A 20,918-nucleotide genomic window follows, 5' to 3' on the forward strand; every position below is an offset into this window, starting at 1 on the left:
CTGCGTTCGTGCGTACTGCTGGCACGGTCTCTGCGCAGAAAAAATCTGCGTTGCGCACAAAAAAAAGTTCTAACCTGAATTGAAATTAAAGTAAATACGTTAACAATTCTGTTTTGCAGTGTTAGTCAGTAAGTGACTGGCTGCTCCAGTGTGGGATTAGAACGATGCCACTTTATCCCATAGTCCAGCCAATCACGTGATTCACATTCACGCATATGCGCAGCTAATCCACGTCGTTGACAGGCTATGACAGCGTCCTTATGTGCCAACACCGGTGTTTTAGCTAGCAAAGCGGCGTGGCTGATGTGGAGTGAAGCCACGTTAATGACAATGTGGACAACCATTGGAGATGTGAGCAGGACAGACGGAACAATTGACGGAAAAAGTGTGGACTTCATACCAGTTCTTAAATTGTGTTGATAGGCCACGTAAAACCAGATTTGTGATAAAAAATATATGCAGTGTTTGTTTTTCTTCCTCAATACTGTCGTTGTTTATATTTACTGCGGGGAGAAACGGTAAAAACAGCGTTTTATAAGAAAAAAACGCTCGAAAGCACTCTCCGCCTGTGAGCAAAGATGAAACCAAAACACCCCCCACCCTTTCCCATTGGTCGAAAAATGTACCATGTCGACCAATCAAAACATGGCATTTAGTTGTTAAGAAACGGGAGGAAGTTATAGGAGTGACGGCGTGTTTTGAGATGTGAGAGATTTGCGACGTTTAGCGCAAATCTTGTGTAGTTAGTGTGTAGTGTAGTCAATAGTTTTGTTGTGTGTGTCAGAACAATGAGGCGACTGCTGAGTGTTACAGGTGTTACAGCAGTGACACATCTCCTGTTGTCAGGCCTGCAGGTATCAGGCTGTTGTTCTCCTTTATCTCATAGTGGACAGAAATTATTTTTTGGAGTGGCACAAATAATTTGTGTGGCATCAAATTTGATGCAGAACAGCTGATTGTTCTGTAAATAGTTTGAAATGTTTATTTAAAAAACGCCTCGGCTGCATTTTTAGGTAAGCAGCTGCAAAAAACTGTTTGTTGTTTGCAAAACTCAGTAACTTTTTTGAAGAAGTAACTATATAATTAATTGCCCAACATTGGTCTTTATATACTGTATTTTGCAGACAGAGAGTTACAGGACTCTCCCAGACCACAGACTCAGACTCATAATACAGGTCAGAGCTTTATAAAAGAAAAAAAAAAAAGAAAGTTGTGTTTTCAAAATTGGAGTTCGAGTTATTTTTACTTCCAGTAGTGTTAACATACTACACAGGTCACGAACAAGATTTATTTAAATTTTCACTGTAAGTGGGCTAAAGCAGTTAATTAAAAGTAGTCTAACATAAATGCTGTAATTTGATTATTTTAATAAACCATGTAACTTGGATGGATTCAATGCTGGCGTGACCACAGTGCACACGTCTGCTGTTGCTCACAGTGGTCCAAGGGACCGCTCAGGGAGTTTGTGTGTTCGCTCAGACACATGAAAAATTAGAGGGAACATTGCTTTTGACCACAGATGTGATGTAAATTTAATGTCAGTAGCTAGCTGGCTAGCTAGCTAGGTAGCTAGCTACTAGGTAGCTGGCTAGCTAGCTAGGTAGCTAGCTGGTGTTTTTTCAGTCAGACAGGAGATTTTGAAACACCAGGGAAGCTGACCAGTTTATCACTGAGACCTTTTGTTCATTGGTACCCTAGAAAGACCTCACAATAGATAAGATGAAGGCTGAAAGGCTTTTGGTTAGCTTTTTTCTGCACACAGGACAGTGTCTGTACAGCTAACCTTTTCATCCGTTATCATTCCAAACACACACACAAGATCGTTAAACAACCTTTGTGTAACAATTCAATTTAAACTTTGTTAACCTTTTTTATTTAAAGGTGGAAAATTCTGAATTTCCATTATACAGTCTGAGAGCAGGGTAAGACAACCTAACCCAGGGGTCGGCAACCTTTCTGATGGCGAGTGCCATTTAAAATTTCCTCAGAAGTCAGTGTGCCATATGATTGCATTAGCAAAAGATTTAATAACGCTCTATATGAACAGTTACACAATATATAGAACCACTTTATAGAATTATATTTGTTTGCAGATGTAGGCAGCTATCAGTGAATAGTTATCAGCTATTTTGAAACAAAAAAAGACACTTTTTATCCATAACAAGAACAGCAAATGAACTGTACAACAGAAAATACAAATGCTATTTATGGTCTCCTCACAACAATGATAAGCAAAATAAACTGGGCCAATATGGCATATCTGTTAATACAGAGATACACATGTTAATGGGATCTCTGGTCTCCCATTCAGAAACACAGGTCTCCAAGTGTCCAGCATTCAGAGGGCTACCTGAGGACTCATGTGAGAGAAAATCTGCTCACACAGATATGTAGAGCCAAATACAGTTCATAAACAGTTCATAACTTCCCTTCAACTCATTCATGTCACCTAAAAGGTAAACCTGTTTCTCCATCACCTGTTCAGCTCTGATGATTCAGTAAGGACATCTCCTGGTTTCATCTTCATGTTTCCCTCTCACCAGGTATACAAACTGACATCCTGACCAGCAGCATTACAGCTGTGGCTCCAGCAAACCTCAGCTGACACTAGAAATTAATATTAAATAAATTCTAACAACAGCTGATCAAGCTTAAATGTGCTGCTGTTGTTTAGTGCGACATCCGCCGGTTTCCTCTTTCTGGCGCAAAGTGGGCGATAAACAAACAAGAGAGAAAAGCCAATCAGCTGATCATTGATGAGTTTCATGATTAAAGTAGCAACAGGAGACGGAGGGGGAGAGAATGAGAGAAGAAGAGGCAGCTGTGCAGCGTAACGACAGAATAAATCCACCTTTGTTTCTTTTTCCATTCTAGCTGAAGTACGGACAAACTGCGTGCGTCCCTTCTCAGCTCAACACGAAACGCATAATATTTTCTCTGAATACGAGACAATTCTGTCTTTTTACGGGACGGTTGGCAACTCTACTAACCTTATGAATAAAAAGTTCACTATCAGTAACATCATAGCACCCACCCAGCTGTATAGAAACTCCGTCATGCTAGCTCACGCAGTACGAGTTATTGTAACTGACTGTGAAAAGTCAGCACAACGAAAATAAACTCCACCTAAACTTGGTTTATATCTGACCCAGATAGACTGCAGGTCATAACTTCTTACCTGAAGTTCAGTTCACCTGACACTCGGACCGGCGGCCGCCTCGGGTCTCTCCTCGTCCTGCCTCCCCTCTCCCTCATCCACCTGCTGGCCTCCACCACTTGTTAATTTTACTGAATCTGTGGAAGCTCCGCCATAGCCACCAACAAACAACTGAGTTATTTTACACATCAGCCAGCATCTGGCCAATCCACCACCTTTCATTGTTTATACCGTTACAAAAATAAAAATCATCGGCCCATCAAGCAAATGCCCGGTATGACCGATGGCCAGTCCAGCTATGGTCGTGCCATCAGTTAACCCTTCGCGTGCCAACAGGGTTGCCGACCTCTGACCTAACCTAACCTGTAACAGACTCTGTTTTCTGTTTTGTTTTGGGGTGTTTTTTATCATTTAAAGATAAAAAATCATAAAAAAAAGTAATGGATCAATTATTAACTAAAAAAAAAAAGAATGAGCCAAATTTTGACATATTTTCTTCACATATCAGTAAATAAAACAATAACCTCCACCCCAAGAAATGAAAGGCACACGTAAATTGAGATAAATAACTTATGCAGCAATGCTATGTGAGAAGATATATAGTAAAAGTCATGGTACGAAACACAGGGCCTTCGCTCTCTCTGGGATCTACTGTAATATAAAAAATGACCACACACACACACAGACACACACAGGTGTCTTATCTGGCTCTGTGGCTGCAGGCTGTGGGGGTGCAGGGGTCAGCGAGAAGGGATTGGTATCTCAACTGTCTTTGGAGTGCAGCAGCTCATCAGTTTAGACTAAAGTGAGGCCGGCGCTCGTCCTGACCTAATCCAAACCCTCTCCTCTCCCTCCCAGTAATTGCTTCTGTTTGTTTATTAATAGCACACATTATCTTCAAAGATCCAGACATAGGGCTGCCGAGTATTCGCAGTAAGGCGGCGGCGGCAGCAGTGTGGTGGCCAGAATCCGTGCAGTCAGACACCAAACTTGACAGGAACACTGGGGAGTCCTGTTCTGCACCCCGCCCTCCTTTTCTGCCACTCTCCATGTCTCCGTGGCTTTTGCCTCGAGAATATTAATCAAGGTCCGTCTTTTAACCATAGACAGAGAGCGAACCCTCCTCCCCCGCCCTTGCAGGAGTCCCACCGAGACATTTGAGCTTCAACCTGAGTGAGATTAGCCTCACCACCAGGCTGAGAGTTGTGAGACGACTACCAAAGTAAAGTGCCAGAACGCATCGTCAGAAAGTGTGGAAAATCTCATTTGAATCAATCTGAATCGCATCAGCTGTCTGGTGATGGTAAACAGTGCTCATAGAAAGATGCTAAAAAAGAAGCACACCCTTTTCCTCCTTTCTTCTTTCTTCAAATTTGTTTGTTGGGATGGAGTGAGAAAGCCGTCCTCCGAGGCTTACCCCAGGGACCGAGAGAAGAGACGATAACAAAGGGTTTCAAGCAAGTTAATTACAAGTGTAAGTTAAGCTATGGTTCGAAGTCTCCGCATCCATTTTCAAATAAGGATTTCTCTACTCCTAATCTGGTTTTATGGATGTTGCAAATTTTAACATTTAACAATCACGTCCGACAACAGAGCAGAGATGCACACGGGATTTGTTGCGGCAGCGAGAATTTGAGAGCTCCAGCAGCATTCCACAAAGACAGCCTTATATGTTGAGAGCGATTTCCTGTTAAAGCTAATAAAGATTCAACAGGGTGCGTTCTCTACTCTTGCCAAGTTGTGTGTGTGCGTGTTTTTTCCTTTTCCTCTCCCCTGCTGCTGAGCATTTTCAGAGATTTGCTGCGATTCAGACGACACGGTTTGGATGACATTCAACGTAATCACCCAACATCTTGTGATGAAAGAACACATGATAGATAGGATTCATGAAGCACAACCTAAATGGCATATAAATGAGTTGACTAAAAGTTGACCTTGAGAGCTTAGTCTGCTTCAGAAAAAAATGTTTTAACGTCTGCGTTATGGTGCTCAGAGATAATGGGTGGCTTATTAAGAAACATTTTCCCTGTTTTATAACCATAGAGAATAAAGGGATTCTGATAATCGCTTTCCAGTGTCTTTGAGTTGCAGCTGGCATGTATAATAATGGATCATTGCAAAGTTCACGGTCATGTCACTCCCTGTGGTTTCTTATAGTTATTGCCTGTAAAGTATCCTCAGCAATTGTGCTCACTTTTCACTTCAAACATGTAATAGCTTTCTTTGTTGAAGTCTTATATTTCCGGGAATAATTCACAGCAGCTCGCTGACAGTCGGTTTAGGTTTCAGCAGGTTTATTTAGGAACTCCAGCAGACGAGTATTCAGATCCTGTACTCCAAAAATAACACTACAGCACTTTACAAACCCTCTGTTACAGAGAAACTGAAGTTTTTCCTTTAAATGTTTTAATTGAACTAAAAGTACAGATTGATTTTTGATACTTTCTGTTGATGACAAAGTTTTCATTATATTTCATTGTCACTTTTGCTTACTTGCATTTCTTACAAAGCGATTATTGATTAGTCGACTCTCTAGGATAAGAACATTTTTCCACTGAAATCAACTTGGCTTTACTTTAATCCATTCATCCAACAAGAAATCTGCTCAGTCATTGTAGGGGAGAATAAACCAGTATAGGGACAGTATTTAAATCACCACATTTCTGTACGTACTTCCTTAAACTACCTATTAAGTGTGCAATAAACACTCCTGATTACTGGTTTATCAAAAAGCACTGGCCTCAGACCAGAACTTGCATTAGGATTGGGACAAGGTGTAATAAGAACATTTCTTTTACAAATAAATTAGTTAGAACAGTTTGGAAGAGCCATTTATTTTAGCTGCAGGATATCAGCAAATTAGCTTCTTAATTCATTAAACTATCATATTAACGTTTAAATAAGGGTTAATCTGGCCTCGATGGTTCATCGGTTAGAGTGAAAGCACAAACTTTAAAACTCTCTGTTGCGCAATTAGAGGTGTTGATGCAATGTAAAAGATTTTTAGATTTCAAATTAGATGATAGCATTTTAAATTCTGGGAATGGCTGCAATAAATCATGTCCTGCTTTAACACCTGTTTCAAGCTAACTTACAAAGTTAACATCATACTACTTTAAATGAGATTGAATGGTCTTAATTATTAGTTTTAAAAGGATTATTGAGGTCAAAGATGAAACAGGAAGTAGGGTCATTTTCCTATTGTCGTTTTGCACATTGGACATTGATTTTGCTACACTTGCCCAGTTTAAAAGAATTAAGAATTAAAATGATCTGAATATTGTGAACTGATAGAAGGACTATTCATTAAACTAAGTGCCTAAAAATGTTTAAACTGGATGCATAAAAGACAACCTGACAAAGAATGAATGACAGCAGACCACATAAATACGCACAACATTGATTAGGAAGTGGAAACACACGGGGAACACAGCTGATGCAAATTAACATGACGCCACATGGGAAGCAAAACTAAACACACTGAACACGGAACACAAGACTTTCAAAATAAAACAGAAAACATGGAGACATAAACTGGGAAGAGACACATGCACAGAAACACAGACACAAAGAGGACAAAGACATACTGAAACACACAAGGGGGCGAGGGAGACTAACACCGGGGACATTACACACTTGCACACTGAAGACACGACACTATAACTAACATAGTGGGGAAAACAGACATGGGAGGAACCTAAACAGACAAGAACTAAATAGGGAAACAGAACTCAATATCAACAGAACTGACTGAAGCCTAAAGTATACAAACAAGAACGTCATAATTCAAAAAGGCATGAAACTCAAAATGCTGGAAGAAAAGAAACAGCCCATGACAGAACCAGTGTAATAGATGTGAGGAGGAAGTCAGAACGTTTAACTCATTCAATGTACTTTTAAAATAAAAGTTTTCAAATCAGGTGGTTAACACATTTAAAAGTGGAGTGTGATTGAATTTTTAGTTTTTGTCTTTATTTTATTTATCTTTAATTATTTTCTTTGGTAGAAGAACTTTTCGTTGACCCGATTTCAACGGCTTCTACTCCTGAACCAGCGCTGATGTGGGCGTTTGTCTGTATCGTTTAGGAGAATACTGCAGGGGGTAATCATACCATCAGAGCTGTGTACTTTTAAACTCCTCTAAAACAATGAACAAACATTACGCTAACCACCTGTCACATCTTACTTCTCCTGGTGTTATTAGCTACAGTACAGCAGCTCCCTGAGTATTCGAGCCCATACCAAATGAAATCTCCAAAATCACAATGTTGATGGAAAAAAATGATGCTTAAAGGAATATTTTCTTCATTGTTGGTCTGCCAATCAAGCTGGACTCAACTGGAGTCAGGCACATGCTACTTATTCCGCCTCATAGCAACAAAAGTGCCAAAGCTAAAAAAACAAAAACGCTTTGCCTCCAACACACTCTGGATTTTCAGCTGGCAGAAAACACTTTGGTGTACGGAAAAGTCTATATCGCAGCTCTGCACCTATACGCTGAGTGAAACTGCAAGCTTGTTTTTTCCCCGTGTGTGTCACTGTTGGCGCCGATGACCTGACTGAACCACGCTGTTTTCCAGTCTCTTTTAAACACAGTCCTGCCCTCGTAAAGCAAAATGTGAATTTAGTGAAGATGTGCCATCTAAGAGCCTAAACAACTGCCCCGCAGTCTGCCGCAGTGCTGTGTAATGTAGTGTGATGCAGCCTGGTGGTGAGGGGCCATTTTTCCAACATGGAGACAGACCCAAGTGGAATGGACCATATTGTAGGTTGAAAGTAATGCAGCATTAAGCATAAACACTCAGGAAGTGCATACAGTAGCTTTTTGATAAATGTGTTGACTTACTTTGAGATGTAAGAATAAAACAACCTGGTTCAGCATAAAAAAGTGCCTCACTTTTGATTTCCTTTTGTGGCGAAAGAGCTCCTGCTCATTGGAGACTGTAAGCTCTGTCTCTTTAGTCTTTACTTCAGATACAGTAGAAGAACTTAATGTTCTGCTTTGTTGAAGGAGGCACCGGCCAAAGTGGCCCAAACAAGCAGTTAATGGTGCACAATTTGCATGTGCAGGACAGTTTTGTGGCACACTCGAAGTCACGAGGTCATTAGGAAAAGGAACATTTTAGTCACGGGTACTGACACCAATCAAGACCAATGAAATTAACTCACTTTAACAGCACTCGAGCCATTTTGTGACACACGAAGCAGTGATATGCCACACAGCTGACCACAGTGTTCAGTCAAATAAGTTAAACTGCCCAACTTGACCTCAAATGACGCCAGTAATAATCGTGAATATGATTTGTCTGGGTGCCAATCACTTGAATATGAGTGCAATTTTCCCGCACTTTGACCTGGCAGGCCTGCGCACATTCCCTTTAATTCTTGACAGGGAAATTGCACTGCTTTGCTTGATTATTACCACTCCTCCTACCTCACTTTTTCCTCCATGTAGGCTAAGTCAGGTTCAGGAGCAGTAATCACAATACCATTAAAAAAACATACCTGTATGTACCGAGGGCTTTGCAGAAGGGGGGGGGGGGGGGGGGGAGTCTAAGCTCTATGTGGCGTCAAAAAGTTTGTTTACCTTCTGGGTTGCTATAGTGAGGCGGTGTTTTCCAGTTAAAGGGCTCTGACAGGCACTGACTAGTGTAGTGCAGCTGCTATAATGAGCAGTTCCAGGTCTCGCTCTGATGTACATGCTTTTTGAAAGTGCTGTTATCCCGAGGTGTGACATCTTTGAATCCCCAGTAATCAACAGATGTATTTGTGTGAAGCCTCAGGCCTTTGACTCTACTCTACCTCGATCCTTTCGACCATCTCTTTTTGTACTTGTGAGATGCAGCTGATTATTCCTGGTTTAAAAACAGCATACTGCCTGTGGGCTCTCTGCCTGCCTCTCCCACTTTCTCTCTCCCTCTCTTTCATTCATTTCTCGTCCTCCCCCTCCTCTTCTTTCTCCTGCAAACTGAAGGCAACCTCAGTGCCAATTTCATGGGAGGGTAGCAAGCAGTGCTGCAGAAATTATCCACTGCAAAATTGATCTAAACAATCGCAAAGTGGAACGGCAAGGAAAAGCAGGAGAATGAAATTGGGAGAGTCTGTTACCTTTTTGAACTTGCTTTATCACTGAGAAAGGGTTGGACTGCATTGCTTACAGGGAATGTCAATGGCTGAACTCACAATACTGTTTTTCTTAGGATTGTACAGTCTTCATACTGTACTGGAATAGTACAGAATTTTAAACCTACCTTTTTCAAGGAAAACTGAGATATGATTACATCAAATTGCACAGGATTATGTGTTTCTGAAACTACACACACCAAATTATGTTAATGACCAGTTTACACAAAAGAGCTTGTTTTTTGTGAGCAGTAAACTGAACAGGCGTCATTGTCTTTTTATCTCTGAGCAGCTGAAATATACACTGATCAGGCATAGCTTTTTGTGCTGGTCCCCCTTTTGTCACCAAAACAGCCCTGATCCATCGAGGCATGGACTCCAATGCAACCCTAAAAGTGTATTGTGGAATCTAATTTTTAAGTTATGGAAGTGGACTTAAAGTATCATCCCACAGATGCTTGACTGGTTTGAGATCTGGGGAATTTGTAGGCCAAGCCAACACTTCAGACTCGTTGTGCTCCTCAAACCATTCCTGAACCATTTTTGCTTCGAGGCAGGGTGCATTATCCTGCTGAAAGACGCCACAGCCATCAGAGAATACCGTTTCCATGAAAGTGTGTGCACGGTTTGCAGCAATACTTAGGTAGGTGGTGCGTGTCAAAGTAACATCAACATGGTTGGCAGGACCCAAGGTTTTCCAGCAGAACATTGCCCAAAGCATCACACCTCTGCTGAGTTGCCATCTTCCCATAGTCTGGCATCTTGGTGCCAGGTGTTCCCCAGGTAATTTGTCAAGCCAGGAAAACTTCCTCTGTTGCTCATGTCCAGTTCTCACATGTCCATTCTTGGCATTGTTCCGCAGGGGACGGGGTCAGCAACCCGATATCCCACCCACTAACAGGTGGCATCATGAAGAGATAATCAGTGTTATTCACTTCACCTGTCAGTGATCGTAATGTTATGCCTTCTCAGTGTATATATGACCATCACTGGCCCAAATGCAATCGTAATAAAAAATGACTCACCATAAGAGTCGAGGAAACAGAAGCTCCCATAACGAACTCAGTTTAAAGAGTTCTTTGTGATGTTGAACAGGTCCTTACTTAAACTAACCAGTGTGTTAAGCCTAGTGAAATATTTAGCTCCCAAAGAGCCACATATTCTGTAGAAGCTGGTGGAGACCAAAAAATAAGCAATAAACAGAGTAAATATTGGACTTATTCACATGGCCCAGTGAATAATGCTGCTAAGTATCTGTTAGTTGCATAAATAAACAGCTGTTTACCTAAGACCTCAAATGTGCTAACCTAAAATGTGATAATATGTCAACAATGACTTTAGAACTTGTTTTGCTTCCAAGAAAATGTTATAAATATATTGAAAACTGTGGCTACTGCCACGGATAGTAGATACAAATAAAAAAAGCTCATTCAACGATATTTAAATACATTGTTTTAATGCATTCAGTTTTTAAGCCAAATACTTATTTTCAGGTATTCTACTTTCAAGAGTAAAAGTTTAATTTTACCCTAGATTTTTCCTTTCGTCTTTACTGGTCTATTTTTTCTATAACTGCCCACCCCCCCACACACACACACACACAGTCATGCACCCTTCTCTCCCGTTCAGCCTTTCTTTTTTCCTCCCCTGCCCTCCTTCCTTCTCCTCATCACTGAAGGTGTCAGGACTCTAACGCTGCAGTGCCATCTGGGCCGAGGCTGATAAAAGCTCATGTGCCGGTCCGGCGATGCCTGCAGGTCTGCCAGAAGCCAGCGAAGCCTGACTTTCAGAGGCGATGGGAGAGATTTGTGGCAGAAAGGAAGGAATGGCAAGCCGTGAACGTGCTGATCCAGCGCCCCCCACCCCCACTTGCCCTCCTCCCCCATTCCTCTGCACCACCTCTGTCTATCTGTCAGTCAGTCACATGGCCCTGCACTGGCCTGAATCCTTACTTAGGAAAAGGCTCCTTTTTTGTTCAAGGAAAACCAACATGAGACAGGATGGCTTTTTGATCTCTCTTGTGGCTATTGGGAATTCTGTTTGGGTGACCTCTCTTTTGTGCCATATTATCCCAAACAGAGTGAGTTAGAATATGAATCTTCCACCATACTGTTAATTTTAGATAAGACCATGCTGTCGCTTTTTAGCACTTTTAAAACCAGACTTCCTTGCTGTCTGGACTGCTAACCTGCAAACTCCATTTCTATAAAAACACTGACAGATGTAGCTGCTTGTTTTGAAAATGTACTTGCTAGCTAGGTAGATTTTAATGTTTTTAGCCGCTACATATTTACAAGTGGTATCATCATGCTAGACAGCATAGGGATGCAGCAGCGAAACATCTGAATTGGCCATATCATTGCTGTTACTGGTTTATCAGTAAATAAGAGGGCATGTACGGGAAGCACACCTACTCTGTTTTGTTCTCTGTCAACATGATGACTTGCACAACAAGCTAATGTTGTTGCAGTGACCCAATGATAGCTTAACATCAATGCAAATGAGTAGGAAACAGGAATGATAAGACTGAAATGTCTTTTTCAGTTTGCAGCTTGCTAACCAGGGAAGATGCCGTGCTTTATGCCCTTTTTACAGTGCAGATTTCTAAAGGGTGGGTATGTAAAGATTAAAACTTTGTTGTTAATAGTTTCTGTAGTGACTAGTCTTCCTTGATTTCGTCTGTAGGAGCCTTGTAGGCTCTGTGGATGTGCATGTGTCCTTTGTGATTGGTTTTCTTTGCTGGCAAATTGCCACAGAGGAACTCTATTATTTAGTCTCGTCATTTGTCATCTTTCAGGGCAAATAGGATTTATTTTTCTATTCTTTTTTTGCTTTTTTAATTGATAATCATTGGGCGATTAAAGGAAACCATGCAGGGCACTCTTTTGCTTTGTCAGATCAAAGCAGAGATGTGCATGTTCGACCGTTTTTTTCTTAATAATGATAAAATGCCTCCTACGGATCGAAAGGTGAGAAAGGACATGCTGTTGATATTAAGGGTTACTATTAAGCTTATTGATTGAGGAATCAATGTAGTCAATGGAACGTATGACAACCGCAATAATGTGAGCATTTGTCTGTATTTGTTCAACAGGCCTGGACCTGAGACACGCCCAGGTGGTGGCGTTATCTACTGGCACCAAGTGCATCAACGGAGAGTATCTGAGTGATCAGGGACAAGTAGTCAATGACTGTCACGCTGAAGTCACAGCCCGACGAGCCTTGCTACGCTTCCTCTACTCCCAACTTGAACTCTTCGTGAGGTAAAAGCTTTATCTTCTGCTGTATCTTTAAAGCACACAGACATTTCCTGAGCACCGCATGTGCACATGCTACAGCTTTGAAATCTTTCAGCACCTGACACGGCCAGATAACATTTGCTGTCACTAGTTAGTTGGTTAACTTTAGCTTTTTTGCTGATCATTACACCGACTTAGAGAAAACTTCGGTTTCATCTTGAAAGTTGAATTTTTACCTTTGTAGGAGTTTGACCCACTGATTGCTGAATGTAAAATGACAATCAGCCTGTGAAATCATCTCTCTAGATCCAGGTGATTAAACCGAACGGTTCAAGCGAGACTTGAATTATTCAAAGTTTCATCATAAATCAAAGTCGATGTTAGTGTGCTTTTAAATGCAGCTGCAGAGCTGAGTTCATGGAGGCTGCAGCGCATTTAACACAGTGGTGCAATAAGTACACTTTAACTATTTGGATGAACATAAAAAAATCATGGAAAGAATTTCCACGTGATTAAATTGCTTTATTTTAGCATTATGTAATTCCGATATTCCAACTTAACTGAGTTGGATCAGCTAAATTAATTAATGATGAATAAACGTATTTAATGCAGTGGAGTCCAACTTAATTTAATTTAATTGATTCAACCCATGCAAAATACATTAGTCCAACAAAGGTATTTGATGCAATAAATCCAATTTAATGGATTTGGGACACAGCTCTCACTCCATCCACCCTTTTCCACTTGTCCTTATCAGGGTCGCGGGGGTGCAGGAGGTGGGGCACAACCTGGACTGGTCACCAGTCTATTGCGGGGAGAAAGTATATAGTACAACTATTAACACTCACATCTATGGGCAATTTAGAATCATTAACCTAACCTCACTAACTGCATGTACCCAGAGAGACACGAATACAGGGATAACATGCAAACTCCACCCAGAAGGCCGTGGCCAGTTTGTGGATTTGAACTCAGGACTAGGTGGTGCTAACCACCACACCACCAAGCTGTCACTCCATACGTAAAAAACAGTAGGAAAGCTATGATTACAGGGTTTTATACAGAATTTTCTTCATGTTTTGGTCCTTGACAGGTTAGGCCACAATAAAGAGCAATAGCATACACCTGGTGTGTGTATGCTTGATTCTCCTGTGGTTTGAAATGTCACATGATCTCACGAGTCCAGGCACCTAACAACTCCTACTAGATTGCATCACATGATCTCACTAGAATAAATTTAACTAGTGTTAAGATGTTAAATGTCATGCAGAGTGTACATAATTTAATTACATTCACCATAGAAACATAAAATTATTTTGAAAGCAGAATAAATGTAAATGTAGCAACTGTCCAATTTCACTTTCTTGAGTGTACTCGAGTGAAAAGTAGAAATGCAAAAAAGACAAACAAGTGTTCAAAATTCCTTCTTCTGAGACTCCTGGTTACACAATTTCACCGAATGGGAAACTTTGAGTCAAGAACCACAGTAACTATTTCACAACTTCTTTTCCACACCTAGTTTCACAGTTATTGAAACCTCCTTGGAACTCAACACCCAGAGCTTTACAAGTGTTTTTACATCTTTGCCCCAGTTTATGCCTTGATAACTTCATACTGGGCATTTACAGAGTTTTTTTTTTAAGTTTCAGGACTTTTTATTTTTCCTGCCATGCAGTCTGAATGCAGGAACAGCATATATAAGGGTTTCTAAAATGTATCCAAGCCTTTCGAGACTCATCTAGAGGATAATATTGAGTGGCACAAAAAAGGGTCTGAATGTCTAAAATCACTTTGTAATTGTGGGATTTTAGACAAAGACTGATTTACAGGTTTTATCCATTTAAAACTGCATCTACAACAAACCAAAATAAAACAAAGCCTGAATTCTTTATGAAGAATTTATATGCTTCATCGAGTATAAAGTAGTAGCAACGTCTCTGCAAAGTGCACGAGGAAATATCTTACATTCTCGCAGTGACTTCACTTTAATCGCTAATTTAAACTCTTGCCAGCATGCTGCGTAGGCTTCACAAACTTGAGTTTCCAAGGCTCCTCTAACAGCTATAACAATGCATTACATTGCATTACTCATTACAGTATGCTTAACAGCATTACATGTTTTTGTTATGACCTCCCCTGCAGTGCCAAAGCATGCTCTCTCCTCTGCAATAAGCTCCATGGAAACAGCACCGCTTTGAGACTTTTCAATAATCAACGAGCCATATGTGCGCTGTTCTCTTCAGCTAACTAAGCATACTATCACACACTCAACCGGTTCAGCTCCGTGTCTCAGTGGCCTGTTTGTTTTTAGTGCTGTTTTATCTACTTTGTGGGCATTTGCTACCTGTACAGCGCGCGCTGGTGCACACAAACTCACCAAGCTTTTCACCAGTATCACGAGACAGCCCTGACGAGTTTTGACTCCTAACTGCCTCCAGTGCATGAGCATATATTATGTTTTTGTGCTCCCCCAGGAGCTCGATTGCAAGGCTGATGTATCAGATTAGTGGATAGAAGTCTAGATGGCTGAATGTCATATTTGCATACACAGCACTGACTTTTTGTCTTAGCACAATGCTGGATGGCAGGTAGGGAGACTTTGCAGCTGAGCAAAATGGCTAATGGGGAAGATAACTCATAATGAAACGACCAAACAAAATGCCAGAACTGCCATATTTACACTCAGTGAAAGGACATCAGAAACAGAGGAGAGGTTATATAAAGAGTGCGGTCGTGCTTTGCATTATGAGGGATAGTTTTTATATAGTACTGTATGTGAGTGATGACATCTTTATTCCTACACACAAGAAAAAAAATAGATGATTATTTCCTGTTTATAAGCATTTACCTGACTAACAGAAGGTGTTTTATAAACATAAACTGTCCTAAAACAATATTGGAACCTGCTGTTTTATCACTAATCTGTTTTCATTTAGAAAATGCTGCCATCTTTTCTTATGGATCAAGTATTTTAGAAATACTAGATTATTTCTATTTGATGCTACTTTATACTTGCTAGCCAGATGCTGATAATCAAATCTACTCAATTAGTTCATCATCAGCAACTGTCAAGCACGGCGGTGGAGGGGTAATGATTTGTGTTTATTTTAGCAATGGGACTTAGGCACCTTGCAGTCATTAAGATCAGCGGTGCCCAACCAGTTTAATGTCGGGCAATATTTTCACAGAACGGCCTTTAAGGTGTCACGGATAAACACAACAAAATAAAATGATACCACCAAGACAAAAATGTGGTATTTTGCAAATATAATAATAAACGTGAATTCAGTGTGTAATTGTGTAACTTTATTAGCAGCGTCCTCCTGAAATGCGCCAAAAACATTGAGAGGAACATCCTCTTCTCTGCCCCTTAATGCTCTCTGGTCGCTATGGTAACGTGTAAATATTTCTTTAGAAATACAGTCATGTGAGAAAATTAGGACACCCTATGAAAGCCTGTAAATTTTAAAATACATTTGGACATATAGATATTTAATTTACATTTTAACGATACTGAGGCATCCAAATAATATAACTAAACAATTAAAAAATAAGAAAAGCCTTTTTAAAACTTTATGTGAAATGTAATTTAAAAAGAATGTGATTTCTGGTGAGGAATAAATTAGGAAACCCCCACATGTTATCGCACTTAAAATGGTTAAAATCACACACAGGTGTATCACGTCAGGTGCACATGATCAGTACATTGTTACCCAGCATTTTAAGGGAACCTTGCTCTATTTAAACCTCAGATTGAGTTTAGTGTGCTCCTGACTGTTGTTTTTGTTTTGTTTTGTTTTTTGCCTGTCCCGTTTGGTTCTTTTGCCATCAGAATTATTGTCTAAAGGCGAAGAAAGATGCCCAACGGATTTACTTTGCCAAATTGACCATCCCAGCCTTGCCGTAATGGTCTATTTGATTCACCTTTTATTGTTTATGTTTTATTTTTATTTTCACTTGCTAGATACGGGACAGACTTGAATGAGGAAAAGAAAAGGGAGAAAGAAAGGGGGAAAAAAGAAAAAAAAACAGCGGAGAAGAGGGACGGGGATAAAGGGCAAAAAACAAAAACCAACAAAATAAGCAGACAAAAATACAAATATCAATCACCTGGATCACCTGTTGAGAAAGAAAAAAGAAAACAAGCATTTAACAAGGGATAGACAACATCATGATGATCTATGGGAATATAACAGTAAATACTAAGTGTTAAACATTATTGTGCAGCACGTAATATTGACAGCGCACAGTGTGCTTTAAGGTAGGAGCCAAAAAGGGTGTAGTTTGTGTGTGTGAGCACCCATGTGTACACCTGTGAGCGTGAGCGCGCTTGTATTTAAAAGGTTCCTTCATGTAATGATCTGCTAGAGGGTGTGGGGGAGCCACAGCCCCGTCCTCCAGGGCATGAAGCAGGTATGGAGGAGATCAAAACTCCAGACATCCAGAGGCCCCCAGAACACAAGAGACCAAGGAAGACCAACAGAGGGGCAGCAGCGCCACTGTCTCAGTAAGAGCTGAGGAGAGTCCCAGATTAGGGGTCACTCAGCAGCCGCGGAGCAGAAGCCAGGGGGAGTTGCAGTGACGCGCCCGTGAGCTCCGCCGGCAGCCAGCTGTGCCTGAGTGACCGAGCCCCAGGCCGAGAGGCCGGGGGCACCCCACCTCCGAAGTGGCCCAAGCGAGCCCCAGGCTCCAGGCCCCGATAAGCAGCCACCAAGGAGTGAGCCGGTGTGTACCTGGGCGCCCATCCCCGGACACAAAGAACCACCAACGCACCGATGTCTGAGGGAGTCCGCCACTGGCAGGGGAAGTGGTGGTAGGGGGAGATAGGCCTCCAAACCTTGGAGGGCCTGAGATGTCCCCAGAGAGGTGGCGCCTGATACCCAACCTGACATATAGACACAGACATACAGGCACACACAGACACAAACATCCATTCCCACCCTCATGCTCTAGTATGCAATTACTCAACACTCACCCAATGTGGAGACAGACATAAAGAGACGCTGTACACACGATCACACTCCCCAAGCGTACTCTACAAACCGGGTCTAGGTACCCTTGCCCCTGGAGGGGGAAACTGCACCCAGACCCAGGTGGTGTTACCCTTTTCCCTGCGGTGGGGAGAAGCAGACTGCCCCGACTCCGCAGCAGCAGGGAGGCCCCAGACTCCAGACCGCAGTCGGACGGCCAACTCCTCCTCCCAGCCCCCCCGCTCCAGCAGGCCGCCAAGAACGGAGGTGTGAGAAGACTCCAAACCTCCCTCCGCCGCTCATATGTAGTGTTGATGCATGTGTGTTCTAAGGTGCATTTAAAACCCAGGAGGGCATGGAGCTACCTGCCAGAGAGCAGCAGGTAAGCGCACAGCTAGGGATGGGTATCGTTTAGGTTTTATCCGATACCGGTGCCAAATCGGTACTTTTGAAATGGTGCCGGTGCTCAAACGGTGCTCAAACCGGTGCTTAAAGAATGGAGAACACAAAATTTGTCCAAAAACCTCTCATGTTCAGCTGTTTTTTGTAAAAAGATAACAATGTGTGCCTTTTCTGCAGCTATGGGGCATATATGGTATCACTCTTGGCTGGAAGCAGTGCTTAAACAATGGAAAAAACACATAGTTTGTCCAAAAACCTCTCATGTTTAGCCGTTTCCCTCTTTTTCTTTGGTCATTTTAGCCTTTTTAGCCAGGGTGAAGGGAGTATCTGCCATCAAACAAGAAGACAGCAGCATGTAGCTATGATGATGTTTGCTAGTTCACCTTACATGCATTAATGTAATAACGTGGTTAGCCTACTCAACGTAAATTAGCTACTCACGCAGAGAAGAACGGCTGCTGCCATCATCATCCTCATCATTTCTGCTACACTGGCAGGGCTAGGGGCCAGGACTCTCCTCTTCGTGTTTTTGGGGGATGTTGCATAACAGGCAACCCACCCGCAGTAGATGTGCTCGGTGTGAGGTCTCGCAGCAAGCTATCAAATACGGCGCATTTCTCGGCTTTTAAAAAAAACGCTATGCGTCGCCAGGTGTTTCATCAGATTCGAGGTGTTACCTCCTTTGACAGTATCACAGTATCAGCTTAAAGCACTTGTTGCAGGCTGCTGAGTTTGCATCTTTTGCTGTGAAGTACAGCCAGACTTTTAACCGCTTCGCCTTGGGCATTTTTAATCTGTAGCTCTGCTCTAACAGAACGTACGTACCTGGCCCCGCCTACTATCCTCGGAAACGTAAAATGATTGGCTAGAATCTAAAGTGTATCACAGCTCAGGAAAAAAAAGCACCGAAATAAAGCACCGAAATGTGCGCTGCTTTTCGGTCTGGTTACTACCGTTTATGTCAGAACCGGTGCCATCATGGCACCGGACACCGGTACCCATCCCTACGCACAGCCCCCCCTGATAGCCCTCGATGTCTACATGTATTTAAAATTGAGAGGTGGGCAACAACGCCAGGGGTGAGGTGTACACCCTGATGGTAATTTGGAGTCTGTGTAGCGTGCCCACCCCCAAGATCCTATATGTATGTGTAATGAGAGTGTGAGTAATGTGAATGTCTAAGTTGTGAGATAAAATTGAGGCACAGGCAGCCAGAAGGGGACAGAGGGGGGAATGCCTCCCCTGCACCCTGGTGACACACCTTTACCCCAAGGCCCTGCATGTGTGGGTGATAGTGGTGCTCCTGACTGTTGACGTGTTGAATTGAGCGCCATGGTGAGATCTAAAGAGCTGTGTGATGCCCTCAGAAAGAAGATTGTGGCCGCTTATGAGTCTGGTAAGGGATTCAAAAACATCTCAAAAGAATTTGACATCAACCATTCCACCATCCGGAAAATTGTTTACAAGTGGAAGACATTCAAAACAACTGCCACCATGCCCAGGTCTGGCCGTCTAAGCATATTCACCCCCAGAGCAGACCGCAAGATGCTCAAAGAAGCCATCAAAAATCCTAAAATGTCATCACAGGAACTACAGCAGGCTCTGGCTACTGTCGATGTGAAAGTGCATGACTCTACTATCAGAAAGAGACTACACAAGTTTGACTTTCATGGGAGGTGTGCAAGGAGGAAACCTTTGTTCTCTAAGATAAACATTAAGGCAAGACCACGACTTCTGGAATAATGTTCTTTGGACGGATGAATCTAAAACTGAATTATTTGGGCACCAGAACAGTAGACATGTTTGGCATAACCAAATACAGCCTTCCAAGCAAAGAACCTTATACCAACTGTGAAGCATGGAGGTGGCAGTATCCTAGTTTGGGGATGCTTTGCTGCAGCAGCACCTGCAGCTCACCATCATAGAATCCATCATGAATCCAACTGTGTATTGGGGGGTGCTTGAAGAACATGTGAAACCATCTGTTAAAAAATTAAAGCTGAAGCGGAACTGGACACTGCAACATGACAATGACCCAAAGTATACCAGCAAATCCACCAAGAACTGGCTAAAAACTAAGTAGATAGTCCTGGAATGGTCAAAGCCCTGATCTTAATCCCATTGAGATGCTGTGGGGTGACTTGAAACAGACTGTACATGCAAGAAAACCCTCAAACGTCTCACAGCTGAAAGAATTCTGCATTGAGGAGTTGCCCAAACTTGCTTCTGATGTCAGAAACTGGTAAAAGGCTACAAAAGGTATCTCACTGAAGTTATATCAGCCAAAGGGGGGCAACACTGGTTATTAGGGGGTAGGGTATCCTAACTTTTTCCTCCATTAAAATACACATTTTTGTTCATATCTTTTTTTTTTGATGTGTAATTTTTTTATTTTTGTTGTTTAATTGCAATTAAGTCACTTTCTTTTCCAGTAACACATGAAAACATGATTAGACATTGATATGTGAACATTTCTTAATAAAGAGCCGATTATTTAATGGGGTGTCCTAATTTTCTCACATGACTGTAAAACACACAACTACAACACGGGAAAAGACCCCGGGAAACCATAAAACCATAAATTTCACACCCGAGCCTCAACTCTTGCGGCCTGGTACCAAACGACTCACGGACCGCCGCCGGTCCATGGCCTGGGGGTTGGGGACCGCTGATTAAGATGGCCATAAACTCTTCTCTATGCCAGAGTATTCAGTTGTATTCACATGAGACAAATGTGAGGCTGTCTGTCCAGCAACTACAGCTTGGCTGAAATCGATGTCATACACGATAACAACCTCGAGCAAACCAGCAAATCTACAACAGAATAGCTGAAAAACAAAAGACTTAAATTTTTGAATATGTGTATGACAAACTTAAGAGAACAAACCTCAATAAACTGAAGCAACAGTGTAAATAAAGTGTAAAGAAGAACTGGCAGAAATTCCTGCACAGTAATGTGAGGATCTGCTAAACTCCGATTATCATTACTGCAAGTTATTGGTGCTAAAGGTGGTCCTACAAGCTACT

At 41.9% G+C, this 20,918-nt stretch overlaps 1 protein-coding gene across 2 annotated transcripts in view; it reads left to right on the forward strand.

Moving 5' to 3' along the window:
- adarb2 (adenosine deaminase RNA specific B2 (inactive)) overlaps positions 1–20,918 on the forward strand; it is a 240,458-nt gene that overhangs the window by 198,630 nt on the left and 20,910 nt on the right. For both annotated transcript variants that reach the window (XM_085362625.1, XM_085362626.1), the window contains one exon: positions 12,375–12,543. In XM_085362625.1, the coding sequence (XP_085218751.1) occupies positions 12,375–12,543 (169 nt within the window). The remainder of the gene's footprint in view (positions 1–12,374; positions 12,544–20,918) is intronic.

The sequence above is a fragment of the Diplotaxodon limnothrissa genome, linkage group LG9 (genome assembly GCF_057381915.1).
Source record: "Diplotaxodon limnothrissa isolate DT_005_m linkage group LG9, D_limnothrissa_male_GT1.1, whole genome shotgun sequence".
NCBI classification, from domain to species: domain Eukaryota; kingdom Metazoa; phylum Chordata; class Actinopteri; order Cichliformes; family Cichlidae; genus Diplotaxodon; species Diplotaxodon limnothrissa.